We start from the raw sequence: 22267 nt of genomic DNA on the forward strand, positions 1-22267 counted from the left end.
GTTATTTGTTTCCAACCCCAGAACGAAAAAAGAAAAATCAAGCCAGTTTTTTTCTTTTTATTGTTTTCATTTTTAAAAAAGTGCAGTTTTCAAATTTTTCTGATTTCAATATCAAATCAAAACATGAATGAATGAAAGATAACCTGATTATAATATGTATCTGATATGAATATAACGTGTCATCTAATTATAATGGAATGGATTATTATTGCCACTTCCATAGACATAAAGTTATGTTTTGATTGCTTTACTATTACACATTGTGTTCACAGTTTTATGTTAAGAAAAAATCCTTTTTATTGGATTGAAATTAAATAAGCTGACAGTTCTAACACTGTATAAATACCATTTAATTTTTTAAATGTCATTTGTGTTACTACTTTGGAGGGCTCTGAAGTATAATCATTATTAACATATATTTTTTTAATAAAAATAACTCCAAATGACACTTATTTTTGAGCCCCACACTTTTCAGCGCTCCAGAGCTCTAACATTGGATAGTTTGGACAAAAAGAATAGAGTTATTTCTGAATTAAATGTAACTCTTGTGTTCTCGAGTTCTTATATCGAACAATTAGTGGTACAGTCTTTGCTACCCAGCTAACAAAAAGGAGTTGTCAGAACGTTTTGTTAACATTCTCTTTAAGTTATGAAAACGTTATTTTGGAATGTTTTTTAAACGTTCAACACGTCCAGTTTTTTTAATGTATCAAGAACGTTTTTTCTTGGTTTATGTTAACGTTAGAGGAACATTCCATTCTATCATTTTGGAAATGTTATGAAAATGTTATTTTCTGAACGTTCAAAACACCCTGCCCCGCTAGAAATGTTACGTTCCCAGAACATTCTCAAAACGTCCCCACTGGTGTTAAGGGCGTTGTCTAGTAATGTTCCCAGAACGTTCAGAGACGGTCACGATGTGGAGTTCTTTTAAGGTTTGGGGGACGTTATTTGGCGGACATTCACAGAACATTCAGAACGTTCTCTGAACATTTAGGGAACCATATATATATATATTTTTTAGGGAACATCCTTGCTGCCCTTGTCAAAAAAGTCAATAAAAGTATCTGCTCAAACAAAAAATAGTTTTTCTTAAATGTCTTACAAAAGACAGACAGACAGACAGACAGACAGACAGACAGACAGACAGACAGACAGACAGACAGACAGACAGACAGACAGACACACACACACACACACACACACACACACACACACACACACACACACACACACACACACACACACACACACACACACACACACACAAAAAAAAAAACCAACAGAACATGAGTGAGCTAATGTAACTGCTGTATCACTGCATCAGTAACTACACAGTTACTGTCTGTATTGCTATAATTACACTTGATAACACAGTTAAAGCAGCCAGAGAAAAAACTAATGTAATACGTCAATAATCAAGAGCGCATCTAAAGCAAACGCTCACCTCTATAACGGTGACTTCAAACTTTATTATTTTCTATAAAACACACATGCAGAAGGCGATGTTCTCGTGACCTTGTGCAACTTTGCCTTAAAGTTCTCTAAAAGTGATAAAAATTCTGACATTTTATAGAACATTTGTGACATAAACGTCCTCTTTTGGTGATGAAAGTGCTGCAGTTCAAGGTTCCTTATATGACTTTAGGGGGACGTTCCAATTTGGGTCATTTTATGGTCACATAAGAACGTTCAAAACACTGAACTTCAAAAACATTTACCAAATATTAATAACATCATAAAGACACTCCGGCAATGTTGTTCTAAGTACGTTTTCTCTCAATGTTATGTATTTTATGTATAAACATGTTTCAAGAACGTTGTTATGAGAACGTTTTTACTCAACATTAGGAGAACATCAGTCAAGTACAAATAACGTGATAAAGACGTTACAAGAACGTTGTTATGAGAACGTTTTTACTCAACATTAGGAGAACATCAGTCAAGTACAAATAACGTGATAAAGACGTTACAAGAACGTTGTTATGAGAACGTTTTTACTCAACATTAGGAGAACATCAGTCAAGTACAAATAACGTGATAAAGACGTTACAAGAACGTTGTTATGAGAACATTTTTACTCAACATTGCGAGAACATCAGTCAAGTACAAATAACGTGATAAAGACGTTACAAGAACGTTGTTATGAGAACGTTCTCACTCAACATTAGGAGAACATCAGTCAAGTACAAATAACGTGATAAAGACGTTACAAGAACGTTGTTATGAGAACGTTTTTACTCAACATTAGGAGAACATCAGTCAAGTACAAATAACGTGATAAAGACGTTACAAGAACGTTGTTATGAGAACGTTTTTACTCAACATTAGGAGAACATCAGTCAAGTACAAATAACGTGATAAAGACGTTACAAGAACGTTGTTATGAGAACGTTTTTACTCAACATTAGGAGAACATCAGTCAAGTACAAATAACGTGATAAAGACGTTACAAGAACGTTGTTATGAGAACATTTTTACTCAACATTAGGAGAACATCAGTCAAGTACAAATAACGTGATAAAGACGTTACAAGAACGTTGTTATGAGAACGTTTTTACTCAACATTAGGAGAACATCAGTCAAGTACAAATAACGTGATAAAGACGTTACAAGAACGTTGTTATGAGAACGTTTTTACTCAACATTAGGAGAACATCAGTCAAGTACAAATAACGTGATAAAGACGTTACAAGAACGTTGTTATGAGAACGTTTTTACTCAACATTAGGAGAACATCAGTCAAGTACAAATAACGTGATAAAGACGTTACAAGAACGTTGTTATGAGAACGTTTTCACTCAACATTAGGAGAACATCAGTCAAGTACAAATAACGTGATAAAGACGTTACAAGAACGTTGTTATGAGAACGTTTTTACTCAACATTAGGAGAACATCAGTCAAGTACAAATAACGTGATTAATTAGTTACAATAACGTTGTTATGAGAACGTTTTTACTCAACATTAGGAGAACATCAGTCAAGTACAAATAACGTGATAAAGACGTTACAAGAACGTTGTTATGAGAACGTTTTTACTCAACATTAGGAGAACATCAGTCAAGTACAAATAACGTGATAAAGACGTTACAAGAACGTTGTTATGAGAACATTTTTACTCAACATTGCGAGAACATCAGTCAAGTACAAATAACGTGATAAAGACGTTACAAGAACGTTGTTATGAGAACGTTCTCACTCAACATTAGGAGAACATCAGTCAAGTACAAATAACGTGATAAAGACGTTACAAGAACGTTGTTATGAGAACGTTTTTACTCAACATTAGGAGAACATCAGTCAAGTACAAATAACGTGATAAAGACGTTACAAGAACGTTGTTATGAGAACGTTTTTACTCAACATTAGGAGAACATCAGTCAAGTACAAATAACGTGATAAAGACGTTACAAGAACGTTGTTATGAGAACATTTTTACTCAACATTGCGAGAACATCAGTCAAGTACAAATAACGTGATAAAGACGTTACAAGAACGTTGTTATGAGAACGTTTTTACTCAACATTAGGAGAACATCAGTCAAGTACAAATAACGTGATAAAGACGTTACAAGAACGTTGTTATGAGAACGTTTTCGCTCAACATTACGAGAACATCAGTCAAGTACAAATAACGTGATAAAGACGTTACAAGAACGTTGTTATGAGAACGTTTTCGCTCAACATTACGAGAACATCAGTCAAGTACAAATAACGTGATAAAGACGTTACAAGAACGTTGTTATGAGAACGTTTTTGTTCAACATTATGAAAACATCAGTCAAGTACAAATAACGTGATAAAGACGTTACAAGAACGTTGTTATGAGAACATTTTTACTCAACATTATGAGAACATCAGTCAAGTACAAATAACGTGATAAAGACGTTTCAAGAACGTTGTTATGAGAACGTTTTCACTCAACATTACGAGAACATCAGTCAAGTACAAATAACGTGATAAAGACGTTACAAGAACGTTGTTATGAGAACGTTCTCACTCAACATTAGGAGAACATCAGTCAAGTACAAATAACGTGATAAAGACGTTACAAGAACGTTGTTATGAGAACGTTTTTACTCAACATTAGGAGAACATCAGTCAAGTACAAATAACGTGATAAAGACGTTACAAGAACGTTGTTATGAGAACGTTTTTACTCAACATTAGGAGAACATCAGTCAAGTACAAATAACGTGATAAAGACGTTACAAGAACGTTGTTATGAGAACATTTTTACTCAACATTGCGAGAACATCAGTCAAGTACAAATAACGTGATAAAGACGTTACAAGAACGTTGTTATGAGAACGTTCTCACTCAACATTACGAGAACATCAGTCAAGTACAAATAACGTGATAAAGACGTTACAAGAACGTTGTTATGAGAACGTTTTTACTCAACATTAGGAGAACATCAGTCAAGTACAAATAACGTGATAAAGACGTTACAAGAACGTTGTTATGAGAACGTTTTTACTCAACATTAGGAGAACATCAGTCAAGTACAAATAACGTGATAAAGACATTACAAGAACGTTGTTATGAGAACGTTTTCGCTCAACATTACGAGAACATCAGTCAAGTACAAATAACGTGATAAAGACGTTACAAGAACGTTGTTATGAGAACGTTTTTGTTCAACATTATGAAAACATCAGTCAAGTACAAATAACGTGATAAAGACGTTACAAGAACGTTGTTATGAGAACGTTTTCACTCAACATTAGGAGAACATCAGTCAAGTACAAATAACGTGATAAAGACGTTACAAGAACGTTGTTATGAGAACGTTTTTACTCAACATTAGGAGAACATCAGTCAAGTACAAATAACGTGATAAAGACATTACAAGAACGTTGTTATGAGAACGTTTTCACTCAACATTACGAGAACATCAGTCAAGTACAAATAACGTGATAAAGACGTTACAAGAACGTTGTTATGAGAACATTTTTACTCAACATAATGAGAACATCAGTCAAGTACAAATAACGTGATAAAGACGTTTCAAGAACGTTGTTATGAGAACGTTTTTGTTCAACATTACGAGAACATCAGTCAAGTACAAATAACGTGATAAAGACGTTTCAAGAACGTTGTTATGAGAATGTTTTTACTCAACATTATGAGAACATCAGTCAAGTACAAATAACGTGATAAAGACGTTACAAGAACGTTGTTATGAGAACATTTTTACTCAACATTATGAGAACATCAGTCAAGTACAAATAACGTGATAAAGACGTTACAAGAACGTTGTTATGAGAACGTTTTCGCTCAACATTACGAGAACATCAGTCAAGTACAAATAACGTGATAAAGACGTTTCAAGAACGTTGTTATGAGAACGTTTTTGTTCAACATTATGAAAACATCAGTCAAGTACAAATAACGTGATGAAGACGTTTCAAGAACGTTGTTATGAGAATGTTTTTACTCAACATTATGAGAACATCAGTCAAGTACAAATAACGTGATAAAGACGTTACAAGAACGTTGTTATGAGAACGTTTTTGTTCAACATTATGAGAACATCAGTCAAGTACAAATAACATGATAAAGACGTTACAAGAACGTTGTTATGAGAACGTTTTTGTTCAACATTATGAGAACATCAGTCAAGTACAAATAACGTGATAAAGACGTTACAAGAACGTTGTTATGAGAACGTTTTTGATCAACATTAGGAGAACATCAGTCAAGTACAAATAACGTGATAAAGATGTTTCAAGAACGTTGTTATGAGAACGTTTTTGATCAACATTATGAGAACATCAGTCAAGTACAAATAACGTGATAAAGATGTTTCAAGAACGTTGTTATGAGAACGTTTTTACTCAACATTATGAGAACATCAGTCAAGTACAAATAACGTGATAAAGACGTTTCAAGAACGTTGTTATGAGAACGTTTTTGTTCAACATTATGAAAACATCAGTCAAGTACAAATAACGTGATAAAGACGTTTCAAGAATGTTGTTCTAAGAATGTTTCTTCTCAATGTTATGAGAACGTATTTTAACTATGAAAACATTATAAGAATGTTCCTGAAACATTATTTTAGAAATGTTTTTTTCTAACATTTACAAAACTTTAACATAACCTTAGTGAAAGTTATGGAAACGTTCCCTGTTAGCTGGGTAGCTAGGTCTAGAATGAATGGTTCATGCAGTTTTACACAGCAGAGTAGCGTGGTCACGTGGCAACGTTACAAAGAGGACATTTGGGATGTTAACGGAACATTGCCAGATGGTTAGTTATTTATATGAGGATGTTTCATTTTGGACTGCGCTGCACTGTGCGGCATCTCACTTCCCTGTTTTTCCTCAAACAGCCTATTTACATCTGGTGCTGCAGCAGAAGCCATTGTTCCTTATGCAGAGCTTTCAAAACGACAGATTAAGGATCTGCAGACCAAGAACCAGTGTTAAAGAAGAGCTGCAGTAACATTCTAGGTCCATTCTAGTAACATTCTAGTTTGGTCCCCTTAAAGTTCCTGGATTTTACTAAAGGTTCTGAAAACATTTAGTAAATGTGACAGAAGAACCTAAATAGGACCAAAAAAATAATATTCTAGGTTGGACCCCTAAAGGTCCTGCAAACATTATGGGAATGTAGTGTAGAGACCTAGAGGGAACGTCCTAGATACAGTCCCCTAAACATTCCCAGAACATCCTTAATGTTCCCTGAAGGTCCACCAAATTAAGTCCCCCAACCTTTAAAAATCATTACCATCCTGACAGTCTCTGAACGTTCTGGAAACTTTACTAGGTAACATCCTTAACACCAGTGGGGACGTTCTGGGAACGTAAAATTTCTAGCTGGGAACCCAGAGTCTTGCAGCCACGAACTAGCTCACCGTACAGCTTACAATAAAAATATTTACACAGACACACAATAAACATAATTTAACTTTGAGTTTAACTACAAAGCAGGAACTATAACAAAAAAACAAACAAACAAACAAAAAAAGAATTAAAAACAACCCACTGAACAAAGCTATGTCCAGAAGACGTCTTTTCAACGTCTTTGTCACAAAAGTCAGACATTGAACAGGCGTCCACTGAGGAGCCAGAATGAAAGTCTTTTTTTGACGTCTTCTGCATGTCCGATATAGACGTTCATTGAACCTCCGTACAAGGTTAAAATGATGCTAACCCAGCTAGAAATGTGATTGTTATAAGAATGTTTTCAGAACATTATGCTATGTTTTGGTAATGTTTTCAGTGGCAAGTTTTATTTTTGTTGCCAGAATATTCTCCTAGGATAACATTATTAAAAACATTGTAAAAATGTTTAGTGATAACATTGTTAGAACATTATCCCCTAACATCCTTATACAGTTTTTAGAGGGAAGCTTCCCATCGGGCGCTGGATGTGGACTTCAAGATCACTCAAGGAAGAATAAAAGTCTTGCCATATTTTTATTCCACCCACTGAAGCATTAATGAGATAAATAAGTGATTAATTGAGTGATGATTGACCATTATTGAAGACACCTGATGATAACAAGCAGAATCACCAAAGGAGAAAATCACAATTTTTAAGTTACCATCATCGAGGTCAGGGTTTGCTCAATCATCACTCAATTTATCACTTATTTATCTCATTAATGCTTCAGTGGATGAGATAAAAATATGGCAGGACTTTTACTTTCTGACCCCTGGAATGTCCACCTCTGAACAGCAGTATTAGTAAAGTGAGATCTGTGTGTCTCTTTATTAATGTGTTTGTATCAGAGATAAATATAAACAATAAAGCCTTACAAATAAGATTTTTAAAAAATCTGACACTGAGCGAGAGAAGCTCAAATAATCATCAATGTTTATTATGACAAAAACACACTTGAAGAATCTTTTAAAGTTCAGCGTTCTGCTTTAGATTTCAATACTTCCTGAAAAGATGAAAATATAAAGCCATTAATTAATAAATCTCACAAATATTACTATATGCAAAATCAGTGTGTGAGAAATGACATCATCAATCATGTACCTGATGTGTGAATCTGAGCTTGATCTCGTTCAGCTCTTCTGGATCTGATGTCATAAACCAGAAGAATGACAGTAACCACGCCCACCAGAGCAGAGAGGACCAATCGGATCACAGCTTCAGTAGGACCACAACAGTGGACAGAGTCTGAGGAATAAAAACATCAAACTGAGATCAGATCAGTCAATAATCACTAATATCAGCGCTGACATCAACTAATATCAGCACTGCCGTACCTGCACATGTGTGACAGAGGTGAGTGATGTCCAGATGTTGAGTCTGGTTGCTGATGGGATTGTTCAGCACACAGCTGTAGGTGTTTTTATCCTGATATTCCACCTCCAGAGGTAGAGAGAGACTGATGCTGAGATCAGACACACTGATGCTGGACAATAAACTGTTTCCTTTGTACCAGGAGAGAGTCACATGACTCACATTCACAGCTGAACACACCAATGAACAATTTGATGATGATGATGATGATGATGATGAAGAACATTGTGAAGAGTTTCCGCTGATGAGAGGAACAGGCAGATGAGCTGGAAAACATGAGAGAATAAAGAGAAATATGGACATGTTTAGACATTTGGTACTGTAGAAGTTAATTTAATAAGAATAATTGAAGGAAAGGAAAAATGATCTCACCATAGACAGAAACACTGAATGTTTTTGATATCAGTTTCACTCCCTTTATCTCTAGTTGATAAAGTCCAGCATGTTCAGGTCTGATGTTTGTGATGGTCAGAGATCCAGTTTGATCGTCCAGCTTCAGTCTGTCTCTGAATCTCCCATCAGATGTGATGAAGGTTTGCTTCTTTTCCTTCATTTTAGCTATGAGAGAGTTTTCAGCTCCATATTTCCACAGTATGTTGTCTTCTTCATGTATTTCAGTAAGATCAGTGTATAAAGTGACAGAATCTCCCTCCATCACTGACACTGAATCACCAAACACACCTGAAGAACATGAACAGGTTTTGTTGGTTTATAAATCCTGAGATCAGCTGTAGTTTTTATTATTAACATGTGAGCTGAAGAACATTCACGACAGCAGCAGAGACACAGAATGACAGGTGAGACTGATGAACAGATGTTTGTGTGAACCTTTGATCTTTCATTTGTTTGAAAGTTATATTCTGTAGTTTATAGTTTAATTGTGCTGGACAACTTACTGTTTTATCACCGTCTCTCAAGCTCTCAGGGTTACTGCACATTTTGAGTTTTGTAGCTACATTTATAAAATTGTATTTTTATAAATTAATTTTTTTAAAGGATAAAAACGGCCTGATATTTGGAAGCAACTGCAAGCAAAGTTTTGTCTTTCTGTGCCTCCATGCAGATCAGAAACAGAAACATTTACATTCACTAGAGATTTCCATTATTTCCCATGACTTTTAATTTTATGACATTTCTAGACCTGGAAATTTCAGTGTCTTCAACAGAGACCTGAATTCAAAGTAAGCAGATCTCACAATATTCATTATTCATTTAGTACATTTACAGCCAACGGAAATAGTCTAATATGCAGCAGCTTTTTCACTAAATTAAACCAAAAATATATTTATATCTTACCAATCAGTCTCCACCAGCACAAACAGAACGAAACAAGCATGTGAAACATTTTCTTCAGTTGTTCAGTGTCTGATGAAACTATCTGTTAAAAACACTGGAGCTGGTGTGAATCCTCCAGAGTCTGACCCTCCTACTTTCACTCGCTGCATTTGCATACAATCAAATGTTAGTTACACAGAGTTATCTTATTAAGACTTAACTGTTCTTAATGGATTCTTTATTTTTGTCATTTAACACAATCTTTGTAAATATCTGACTGTTAAATGGCTAAAAGAATATCATGTGAATAGTGTATAAACTACACTTCATGGTAAAATTGAGCCTAACTCTAGTGATTTAAAATGTGTTGTGTATATTTGTATATTTACTCAGTTGTCACTTTCAGTGTATGGGAAAATGAAAATAAATAGTTAAACCCGTCTGCCGTCTCACAGTAGCAGTTTTACTGAAGTTCATCTTCTGAGTCAAACTGAAACCTGCTGCGGTCTGATTCCTGTCTTCAGCAGAGACTCTTCATCATCGTTATCATTGGTGTGTTCAGTGATGGATTATTAATCGTTTATTCCAGAAGTGAACTATGAATCTACAGTGTTTTTAGGAGCATGTAAGGGAACAGAAAGATCAGTTCTCATTTCGTAAATACACAAATAAACTCAGCAGTAAAAACATGAATCAGCATCTTAAATGCGTCTCAAAAGGCACAATGTTAGAGGCAACAACACATTAGTTATAAGAAACTACAAAGAAAAACATGGCTCTGTTGGTGCCCTAAGTGAGTTTTTAGATAGTGCCCAACTAAATTTGATAGTTGAAATTGATTTGATTTCTGTCACACATCAACAAAAGTTCATACTGAGAATGAACAGATGTTTAGATGTTAATGTTTTAATGAAAGTTTAGTTTCAAGTCACCATGATGGTGAAAAGCGCTTTCTTTAGTTGAGCTCTTGACCCTTTAGCCTAATATTTCTTATTAGTTTTTCTCTGGCTGCTCCAGCTTTGTGTTTGTAAAGTAGTGATGAGCAAATGAAGCCTCATGATTTTCCCCTCATAGTTCCTGGAAAAGGTTCAAAGCTTCGAGAGTGTTGAAAACAGCGGCATCTGGTGTTTAGTAACAAATAAAGCAGCCAAAACCCTGTGAAAGAAGCTTCGCCGGACGAAGCAGCCACCACACGTTTCATGTTACATGCTCAAATAAAAGCCCAATAGTGCATGTGTGTGTGTTGAATTTATCTCTGTGTTAAATTAATTTACCCATTAAACTGTGGCATTTAATGCCAGTATGGATATCAATATGATGTAACAGAAGAAAAAAATACACATATATGAATTGCATATGGCAAATATTTTATTTTCCTGAAATGATTTGTATTCTTCATACTTTTATACCTGGGTATTTAAAAATGTTACTGAATAAGTCTGAATGAAAACCTACTAAAAACGTAAGATTTGGGGGTTCGAACATTCCGATACGCAAAGCGAATCACGCACGTGATTGGACAGAATGTGAGGGTTCCTTTGTCATTGGTCACGTGATTTCTACACTACCAACACAAGCCTCGAATCGAGGCTTCATCTGGCACGCCCATTTATCCTTGACACAAGCTCTGAAGGTTTAAATCACTATTGTGAAGCACATTTGTTGTGGCAAGAGGAAATATGATCTGGTCGAAATATGTTTTGAAGCTTACATTATCATTCTGTACTGACCTGATTCACTGATGTCATTATACTGACAAACAGACCAACTCTGAACATCACAAAACAAGCTACTGTCACAACAAAACAACAGAAAAATAAAAGCAAACTTGAACAATCTACAAAAATTACAGGACAAATCAGCTGCATAATTTATTCATACAGCAATGCATGATGGGAGCCATGGATGAGTTTTGATTGGTGGCTCCCATCATGCACTGCAACATGAAGCACTTTGTTTGATTGTCACCATTGTTGAGGTTCATATGCTGATTCTTGATATCTGAGTGTGTTGTAACATCACAGATTTACTGTAATGAAAAAAATTATATTAAAAAAAAGCATCTACAGCTAATAATACTTGATGTACCCAGTGAATCAGACCATTATACAATGACAATCTTTTTGTCTACTTGTTTTCTTTAAATTAGGACAGGTTTTGTATTTATTTTTTAAACTGATTGATCATAGGCCTCATTGATATTGGTCAAAAATTAAAACGAATGGGGTCGGAAATCAGAGAAACAATTAGTGTTCATATATACATGTGGGCGAGCAAAACCTCTGCATGTGTGGCATACTCGTGCATCCCTGCACATACACATACACGTTCATGTACACAAACTATTTTGAGTATTACAGGCTTTCCTTTGCACAGAGATGAACTTTATCCTCAAACCAGTGAGGCTCCGATCGATGAGGCCTGCGGTCAATCGGTTTAAAAGATAAATACAAAACCAGTCCTAATTTAAAGAAAACAAGATGACAAAAAGATTGAATACAATATTTGGTAATAAAATAGCATAACAAGTGATTTATAAGTTATTTTTCTGCAGGGCGGTCAGTTTTGTGCCATTTTGTAATAAATAAAACAAAATAAAACCATTTCAACAGTAAAAGGGTCAAACACAGTGTGCATAATGTATTATTGAAATTGTTCATATTGTTGTTGGATTTCAAAGCTGTAAAATCACAGGGCTACAATCACCAATACTAAAGTTACTCATAAAGCATATATATATATAGTCAGAGATTTAGACTCTGAATGACATCAGTGAATCAGGTCATTTCAGGATGATAATGTCATCAAAACATATGGTGACCAGATCAGATTTTATTCTTGCCATAATAAATGTGCTTTACAAACACAAAGTTGGAGCAGCCAGAGAAAAACAAATATCAAAAAATAAAGGGTCAAGAGTCCAACTAAAGCAAACACTGACCTCCATAACGGTGACTCATATTACATAACACATTAATTAACATAATTTTCTCTCTTTTTCTTTTAGTGATTCTGCTTATTAACATCAGGTGTCAACACTAACTGTCAATCATCACTCAATCATCTAATTAACTTTAACACTGCTTCAGTGTTGCTTTTAACACCCTGTAAAACCACTACATATATATATATATATATATATATATATATATATATATATATATATATATATAATGCCATATAATATATACCATATAATAAGAGCTTTTATTATGTTTTGCACAGTAAGATGATTTAAGCATTTTCAGATGTTTCAGTGTGGGGCAACTTTTGGAAAATGCTTGAAAACGCTAGCCTGTTTATTTCCCCTTGATTTACAGTGGTTTTGACTTTGTTCATTGATTGTGTGTTTTGCCTTGCTTCAGAAATGTTTACTGAACTTTGAATGAACCTGAACTTTGACTGCTCCTGGTTTTAAGTTTGAAAATGCAAGATCAGCAAAACCTCACTAATTTTCATGATGTTAAAGGAGATGGATTTGTGAGCGGAAACTAACTGAGGTTGGGGGAGGATTCACACTCAACCAGATAAATATCACAGTTCAGTGTGTTTCAGATCAGTGTTTTCAGACATTTTAAGAGTTACGATCGTGAGCTTTAAAGTGAACAGATGAAGAAAATGTTTCTTAGATTAGTTTTGCTCAGTTTGTGTTTGTGGCGTCTGGATGGTGAGTTCGAAATGTGTTTTTATGACTTCAGTTATTTCTGTTCTGGTTACATGTGATACATTACTGGTTAAATTAGTCAGAGAGGATCAACATTCACTGTTATTCTCATAGAGAAATAATTATTTCTTTCCTTTGTAAATTCAGGTCTAAACTCTTATTTGAGTAAAAGTCTCTCTTTTCTTCTTTTTAGTTATTGGTCAATAAAAAAACTATAGTTTTATATTGACCAATAACTGAAAAGAAGAAAAGAGAGACTTTTACTTCTTTTATTTTTTCTTTCATTCAGGATATTTAGTGTTTGTACTGCTGCAGAATATTATTCACTTAACATCTAAATAATTATTTTTGTGAAGCTTCATCAAACCATCTTCAAGTTATTTAAAGCTGTAATCTGTGACAAACTCTTCTTCATGTGTGTTTGATGATACAGCAATGGAGTCAGTGTCAGTGACACAGGGAAATTCAGTCACTCTAAACTCTGATCTTACTGAAATAAAGGATAATCATCTGATTCAGTGGATGTTGGGAAACACTTTAATAGCTGAAATCAATAAACAGGAAGACAACTTCACTGTATATGATGATGTTCTTGACGGGAGATTCAGAGACAGCCTGAAACTGGACAAACAAACTGGATCTCTGACCATCACAGCTCAAAACACTGGAGTTTTTCAACTATGGATCAATCAACAACTGAAGAAAACGTTCCTTCTCCATGTCCATGGTGAGTTAAATATTTGTTATACCCATTTTATTTTTTTATCAGATACAATAAGATCAATTTTAAAATAAAATACTATGGCATAATTTGTTGTTTGAAACCTTTCATATAAATATCAGTATTTTTAAAAACTGTTGAGACCATTTGCCCGGCAATTTGTAAAATCTCAATTGTTATAGTGGCACAACTGCAAACATGGCTCTTTTATTAAAAATTGACACGGTAATAACAGTAAACATGATAATGCAGCATACAGAGGATGCTTGTGGCAGAGAAAAAAGTTTTTTAGATCTCTCTCAAATACTAATAAAAATTGTCAGGATTCTGAGAGCACAGTAAATTTCCTGGTGGTAAATCAACAATGCTCGGTGTTCATATGGGAATCACCAATAGGGTGTTAAAAGTAACACCAAAGCAGTGTTAGAGTTAATTAGGTACTTAAGTGGCTAATTGAATGAGGGTTGTTTGATTATTGAAGACATTTGTTGTTAACAAGCGGATTCACTGAAGGAAAGAGAAACACAAGAACTACAACTAACTTCCAGCCACAGCCTTAAGCCGAGTTCAGACTGCAAGATTTTAGCCCCGATTTTGGCTCGCCGACAGGTTTTGAGAAATCGCTGACAAATGCCCGAAATCACAGGCAAATCGGTGCTTGTTCACGCGAGTGACAATCAGGCAGTGTGAATGAGCAAAGATGCGATCTGAGAGAATCGCTGACGAGTCGCCGACACCCATGAGATATTTGGCATGCTAAATATCTGGACCTGTCGGCGATTCAAAATACTGCTGTGTGAAAAGTGTTCTGACTGAAAACTACATCGGCGATGACCGACAGCCAATGAGAGAGCGAGATACAGAGCAGCGGGGAGTTCGGGGAGGAGTTATAGACCACAACATCAGCAAGCATGGCTTCGTACACATAAACATTACAATTCTATCAAACAGAAACAAAGCACAAACCTTTGCTTGACCATCCGCAACAGCAGCACATTGAAAAGTTATTTATTTACCTCCAACTCTCCCCAACCATTTCCTCCTCCATATCCTTCTTTTCTTTTTCTTGTTTTCGCTGCAAATCATCCCACAGGCAATTCGTATTGCAAGCTTCTTGCGGGCTACCGTTGCTAATAATAATAATAACTCCGTAAAACCCTTGCACTCGTGATATTGCGTTGTTTCCTTGTCACGTCTCGCGTGTGTTTGGTTGTGAAACGTAGTTTGCGTGCCAGACAGAGTTGTCGGCGATTCTTCCTATTGTAAAGTCATGCAGTGTGAAACCTTCTGTCGCCGATCCATCGTGCAGTTTGAACACAGCAGCAGCTGAATGCTGGGCAAGATAGTCATGCAATGTGAAAAGAACAGTGACCTGACTACTTTGAAAATCGTGCAGTCTGAACTCCCCATGAAATCAACATTAAATCTCTCTTATTACAAGCCAGACTGACTTTAAGTATTTTTTATAAATGCACATATAAAAAAAAAAAAAAAACATTACTGCTGTGCATCTTGAGAAAAAACAACGGCACTGACATATTTTAAGATAAGTCAGTATAAGTTGCTTTCAGCTGAAACAGCTCAAACATTCGTTTTAGTATAGGACTAACAAAAAAAATAACTAAGCGTTAACCAGGGGCATATCATACAATTCTGACTTTATAACTCACAATTGTGAGTTTATATCTTGCAAATGTGAGAACAAAAAGTCAGAATTGTGAGATAAAAACTTGCATTTGTGAAAAAAAAAAAATAATAATTGTGATCTTGCAATTCTGACTTTATATGTGGACTTTGTAACAATGTTTGTCAAAACACATCATTTGTTGCAAATAATACCAGAAACAAAAGTGATCAGGTGATATAGTTTTCATTATCATAAAGTATAACAAGTCACTAACCTCATCGCTGACCAAAACTGGATTTTGAGAGATTTATTGTCTTCTTTTATCTTCAGTTGATTTGGGGCTGTGTGGCTTTAAGTCAGTTGTAGTTGTGTTTCATTTTCTGAGAGTTCAAACATGATGTTGAACAAACATGACATTGTAACATTGATTCAATCCCATTGCCATTGATTTTTTTTGAAATTTCAACATTTTTTCAACATTAATCGCTTGTGCAAAAGTAGGGTGACTTTTGCGGGACAGTCCAGAAATTGGGAATTTTGTCCCGCATTCCGCAAGACTTAAATAGTGTCCCACATGTCATTTATGTCTTTACTTTTTTATCCCTGAAATTACAATACAACAGTGAGACATTTAATAAAAACTGTGACTGGCATTTAAAAATCTATTTGTGCAGCCGTCATATTCTAGCTGTGAAAATAAACAACCAACACAATCATAGAGAGAGGTTTTCCCGCTGATGACAACTGAGTGGACAGAGCAAAGGGATAAGAGCAGGCCTCATCAAAGTCGGTAAACACAACTACACCATCAAGGATCTCACATACTAGATAAGAACCTCAAGAGCTGATCAAAGCTGCCCAAACAGGGATGAGCACCCCAACAGGATGGAGTCAAGGATAACGACACAGGACAAAGGAAAAACGATGATGACAATACAGTGCAGCTGCGGCAAGATCTGCAAGAATGTGAGGGGTTTAAAAAATCCTTCAAGGAAGAAAAAGATGTTTGACAGTGGCAATGATGACACAATGCACAGAAGTAACTTCTGGTAAGATGCAGAAGGAGCTAGGCCCGGAGGCAACCAGTGCCCAGAGCCTACTAGTGTCACCAATACCTGCTGCCAGCAGCTCACCTGCCATCACAACTCAAGAGACAGAATTTCCTGATAACCTAAGCCAGCAAGCTGCAGATATAACAACTGGCTGTGCCCCTTCAATCCAGCCAAAGATCCAGTGGCCCAGATCCTGAGAGAGAGTGGTGTGGTAACACTTTGATGAAGATGTAAGCTAGGTCTTGGAAATAACAGCAAAGGGGGGCGTAGACCACCGACTGAGAACGATGACCACCCTCATAGTGAACATCACAGCTGAGCGATTTGGAACCGAAGCATCCAAGCCTGCTCCATTGGCATGTGCTCCAAGCCGCAGAGCAAGGAAAATCCAGTACCTCAGGGAAGAACTCAGGCTGCTTAAGAGGCAATACAAGTCAGCAGAGGAAGTTGATTCTGATCTAGTTGAGTCCGGTCTAGCAGATCTGAGAGCAATCCTAAGGAAACAACTCTTGACCTTATGGAGGGCAGAGTTCCACAGGAGGCAGAAGGAGAGAGCTAGGAAGAGGGCAGCATTCTTGGCCAACCCATTCAAGTTGACCAAGCAGCTCCTTGGACAAAAGAGGGGTGGCCACCTCACCTGCTCCAAAGATGTCATAAACGACCACCTCAAGGCCACCTAGTGACTCTATGAGAGATCAACCGCTGGGTCCATGTCTGGAACACATGGGTGTGGTAATCCAGTTTATCAGGGAAGCAAGCGAAGGCAGAGGGGACCTGGCTGTACTGTGGCTGGACCTCACCAACGCTTATGGCTCAATACCCCACATGCTGGTGAAAGATCTCATCCTGGACTATTACAGCAAGTTCAGCCTGAGAGTCTCCATGGGCCAGCTAACATCTGGCTGGCACCAGCTGGAGGTGAGGATAGTCACTGGCTGTACCATCTCAGTGATCCTCTTTGCGCTGGCAATGAATATGCTGGTCAAGGTAGCTGAAACAGTGCAGAGGCCCTCTCAGCATGTCTGGAGTAAGGCAACCTCCCATAAGAGCCTTCATGGATGACCTCACAGTTACAACAACGGAGGTACCAGGAGCCAGGTGGATCCTACAGGGGTTGGAGAGACTCCTGCAAAATCCAGGTCCTTGGTTCTAAAGAAGGGGAAGGTTACAGACAGATTCCGCTTCAGGTTGGAAGAACACCAGATTCCATCAGTCACTGAGAAACCAGTGAAGAGCCTTGGAAAGGTCTTCAACTGCAGCCTGAATGACAGAGACTCCATCAAGGCAACTGGTGCAGACCTGGAGGGATGGTTGAGAACAGTGAACAAGTCTGGGCTCCCTGGAAGATTCAAGGCCTGGGTCTACCAGTATGGAATCCTCACAAGTATCCTCTGGCCTCTGCTTATCTATGAGGTCCCCATGACTGTGGTGGAAGGTTTTGAGCAAAAGGTGAGCAGCTATCTACTCAGATGGCTGGGTCTACTGCACAGCCTAAGTAACATTGGGCTATATGGGAACACCAACAAACTTAGGCTCCCTTTTAGCTCTGCCAGGGAAGATTTCATTTCTGCAAGGGCACGGGAGCACCTGCAGAGATGCCAAAGTGTCTGGTGCAGGGATTGTTGTGAGGACAGGGAGGAAGTGGAGGGCAGCCAAGGCCGTCTAGCAAGCAGAGTCTCGGCTGAAGCACAAGGCCATCCTTGGAACAGTGCCGCAAGGCAGACCCGGACTTGAAAGTCTAAAAGTGACCCGATATGACTCTGCCGGCGGAAAAGAGAGGCAGAGGCTGGTACAGGAGGAGGTGTGAGCTTCAGTTGAGGAAGAGCGAACCAGCAGAGTGGGTGCTCTGGGTGAACAGGGGAGAGCTGTGGGGGCAGTAGAATGCCACTTGGACACAGGCCGGGGTCTGATCAGCCTCGGTCGGGTCACCAGGATGAGGGTGTCTGTTGTAAGACCCGAAACACCCAGTGAGTCCTGGAAACAACACTGATGATGTGTCCAGTGTTGTGCATCAGAAGATGTTTCTGTAAACTAAAATTGTTATAACTGGATTGTTATAACTAAAATTGTTATAACTAATTGTAAAACTGGATGTTTTTAATGTTCTCAGAACCAACACTGAATATTTAGAGAACGTTCTTATAACAAAATTCTGTTAGCTGGGTTAATGCCGTGTTGAAGCAAAAGTCAGTGCCGATTGTAATGAACTGCGTATGTGTGTGATGAGATAAGGTCCTTGTTGCAGGTCCTAGCAGATAGATACAACTATAAAATGCTCACTGCCGTTCACCATGTGAGAATGACTGAAAAATGTCAGGAATCAAAATGCACGTATTGTATCGAATCCCAGGTTCTTTAAAAATTTGGAACCAGTTGAAAAAAGGGAACAGGTTCTCGATACCCAACCCTACTTATCAATACATAAAATTAATTCACACACAATTTTGCTTTTTTTGGGTCTGTTGTGTTGTTTCATATTATTAAGTTCTAATTTAAAAGTCAGACTATTTACCTTTGTAAACAATCACAAAGTTATTTAAAAGTCTTAATCTGTGACTAAAACTGTTTCTATTTGTTCTCTGTATGTGTTTGGTGATGATGCAGCGAAGGCAGTGTTTTTATCAGTGACGGAGGGAAATTCATTTACTCTGAACCCTGGTCTTACTGACATTTTTGATGGTGATGAGATTCAGTGGAAGTTTGGAATTGAAGAGACTTTAATAGCTGAAGTCAATAAAAGGGCAGACAGATTCACTGTATATGATGATGTTCTTGATGGGAGATTCAGAGACAGACTGAAGCTGGACAATCAAACTGGATCTCTGACCATCACAAACACCACATTGAAACATGATGGACTTTATGAAGTAAAAAGAACTGGAGCAAGATTTTTATCAAAATTAATCAGTTTTTCTGTCTATGGTGAGTAGAGATCATTTTTCCTGTTCTCAAATATTCTTATTTCATTGACTATTTACATATTGAATTATTGAATCATGAGATGACAGACTGTATAAACACTCAACACTTTGAACTGAAAATAAGATTATTGATTAGATTTCTTCATATTTCTCTTTATTCTCTCATGTTTTTCAGCTCGTCTCCCTGTTCCTGTCATCAGCAGAAACTCTTCACAATGTTCTTCATCTTCATCATCATCATCATCATCATCATGTTCATTGGTGTGTTCAGCTGTGAATGTGAGTGATGTGACTCTCTCCTGGTACAAAGAAAACAGCGAATTGTCCAGAATCAGTGCATCTGATTTCAGCGCCAGTCTCTCTCTACCTCTGGAGGTGGAATATCAGGATAAAAACACCTACAGCTGTGTGCTGAACAATCCCATCAGCAACCAGACTCAACATCTGGACATCACTCACCTCTGTCACACATGTTCAGGTACGGCAGTGCTGATATTAGTTGATGTCAGCGCTGATATTAGTGTTTATTGACTGATCTGATCTCAGTTTGATGTTTTTATTCCTCAGACTCTGTGAAGCGGTAATCCGATTGGTCCTCTCTGCTCTGGTGGGCGTGGCTGCTGTCATTATTCTGGTTTATGACATCAGATCCAGAAGAGCTGAACGAGATCAAGCTCATATTCACACATCAGAAACCTAAATGATGATGTAATATCTCATAACTATTTCAATCCTAAATCTTCATTTATTTGTAATTACTTCATATATTCATCTGCTGTTATAGATGTTCAAACACATTATAACAGTGTTTGTCAGGATTAATACTGATGACTGCTGCTTTTTTTCTTTCTTTTCTTCTTTTTCTTTATTTATTTTTTTTTGTAACAGCTAATCTTCATGTTTGATTGCGTTCTTCAGTATCTTTTTTTTCTTCATTAAATTGGTTAATTTGAAATGAAATAAATGTTTTTATTTCCCTTATATAAGACACTGATCTCACATTCTGATATCATTCTGATATCCATATGCCATGTATCTGCCTGTAATTATCAATAAAGTTTCCTCACTCTGAGTTTCAAGAGTCTCAGCATGTTTTAATACAACATTCTGTCATGAAACTCTAGATGGCGCAAGCTGATGGGCCGTTAACGCATCCTGCTTGCAGTCAGATCATTCTCTTATAGGGCACAGCTGATTGGCTCCTGCTATGTCAGTAGCCAGTGAGCTCAACCTTTGCCTTAGCAATGCAATGCACTTTCAGAAACCCTCCACCTTCCCCAGCTCCACCTGTATAGATCTGCTATGAGTAATTCATGTACGCCATATTGTACAGCAGCATGTCTGTGAATGTATTGCAGTAGCAAGTCCTGTACTTGCAGCAGCGTAGCAGATTACCATGCCAAACCCTTAGAGAGCTGTCATATTCTCCGGGGATGAATTTTCCCTTTGAACCTTTCATATTTGGAATTGTCATGACCTTTGGGGAACAATATGACCTACGACCATTTTTTTTTCTGTGTGCAGAGACTTGTGACTCTGACTTAATTCTTTCTGAGAAGGACAAATAAACCCTTTTTAATCGTATATATTCTATAGATAACTACGTGATAAATGTATAAATATGTATCTGATTTCCCTCCCTCTTAATTTTCCTTTTATAGGGTTTGTATTAATTCTCTCTTTTGAACTTCTTTGTATTAATGTTTCAGAGTTGCATACTACTGTATGGTTAACTAAAATCACATGGGTTACATGTTTGGTATCGATGGACTCCAACTTTTGTTTTCCATTTGGTAATTTATGTTACATGTTGCTAACCCTGACACTTTAGTATTACAATAATCTAGAGGGTTCTTCTCTCAAGCATCCAATCCAATGTCTTATTCTAATATCATGCTAGAAAACAAAGGACTGTAAACTTTCCTTTCGGAATCTCAAGTAAGATTGGCCCAATGACCCAGAGAAGGAGAGACCAGCAACAGATGTTAAAAGCCAGAGCACACTGCTCCTCCCTCTCTATCCTCTTGCCTGATCCGACTGAAACTGTATCTGCGGGTTGTTACCTGTGGGTCTGCCAGGCCTTCAATTCAGAAGGCATCGATTGCAACTTCAGCACCATCTGACCGAATTCTTAGGACTTTCTACGGACACAGTATATTGGGACGCTCTTCAACCACTGAGGCCTAATGCAAGTATCAGACGATATACTAAATTGCTGCTAGTTAAAGTTATGAACCTCCTTTGTTAACAAAGGAGCTTTGTTATACTGATGTTTTTTTCTTTTCTCCATGGCGTCATGCCCTGTTCCCACTTCCAGTTCCACTCCATCAGTTCTCATTTTCTATATATGCATGATTTGTATGTATGTGTTTGTTAGTTTCGTTATGTGTTTGTGATTTAATAAAACTACTGCACAATACATATTTGTTTCTGACTCCCTGTTTGCTCAGAAGTGTCACTTAAATGGTCAGTAAATGCTAAGAAAGAATTATTTTTCTGTGGCCATGAAAAATACCCTTCTCTTAGAATTAATTATAATCAATAATGAGTGATCACAGAATGAAACTGATTTATTGATTGTAATTTTAATGTAGCTACATCAAGTTAATCTGATTCAAATATTCACAACATACATTATACAAAAGTCTTGTGAACAAATATTCAATATGGGTTTTATTACCTTATTTCAGTGACTAGGGGGACCAATTATGCAAAATTCACTTTTGCATGGTGTTGTAATG

General features: G+C 37.0%; 2 protein-coding genes across 2 annotated transcripts; one reads left to right on the top strand and one right to left on the bottom strand.

Annotated features, from left to right (window-relative positions):
- Nucleotides 1–7864: 7864 nt before the first annotated feature.
- LOC137028218 (SLAM family member 5-like) lies at nucleotides 7865–9204 on the bottom strand. Its single transcript, XM_067396990.1, has 5 exons — nucleotides 9174–9204; nucleotides 8639–8947; nucleotides 8230–8532; nucleotides 7997–8140; nucleotides 7865–7898 (listed from the first exon to the last, which is right to left on the bottom strand). The coding sequence occupies exons 1-5, from the start codon at nucleotides 9202–9204 to the stop codon at nucleotides 7882–7884; spliced, it is 804 nt and encodes a 267-aa protein (XP_067253091.1). The 3' UTR covers nucleotides 7865–7881.
- Nucleotides 9205–13047: 3843 nt separating this feature from the next.
- On the top strand, nucleotides 13048–20585 carry LOC137028050 (uncharacterized). The gene is made up of 5 exons (XM_067396760.1): nucleotides 13048–13208; nucleotides 13639–13932; nucleotides 19210–19527; nucleotides 19702–20004; nucleotides 20094–20585. The coding sequence occupies exons 1-5, from the start codon at nucleotides 13151–13153 to the stop codon at nucleotides 20108–20110; spliced, it is 990 nt and encodes a 329-aa protein (XP_067252861.1). The 5' UTR covers nucleotides 13048–13150; the 3' UTR covers nucleotides 20111–20585.
- Nucleotides 20586–22267: the final 1682 nt, after the last annotated feature.

The sequence above is a fragment of the Chanodichthys erythropterus genome, chromosome 10 (genome assembly GCF_024489055.1).
Source record: "Chanodichthys erythropterus isolate Z2021 chromosome 10, ASM2448905v1, whole genome shotgun sequence".
Taxonomy (NCBI): Eukaryota; Metazoa; Chordata; class Actinopteri; order Cypriniformes; family Xenocyprididae; genus Chanodichthys; species Chanodichthys erythropterus.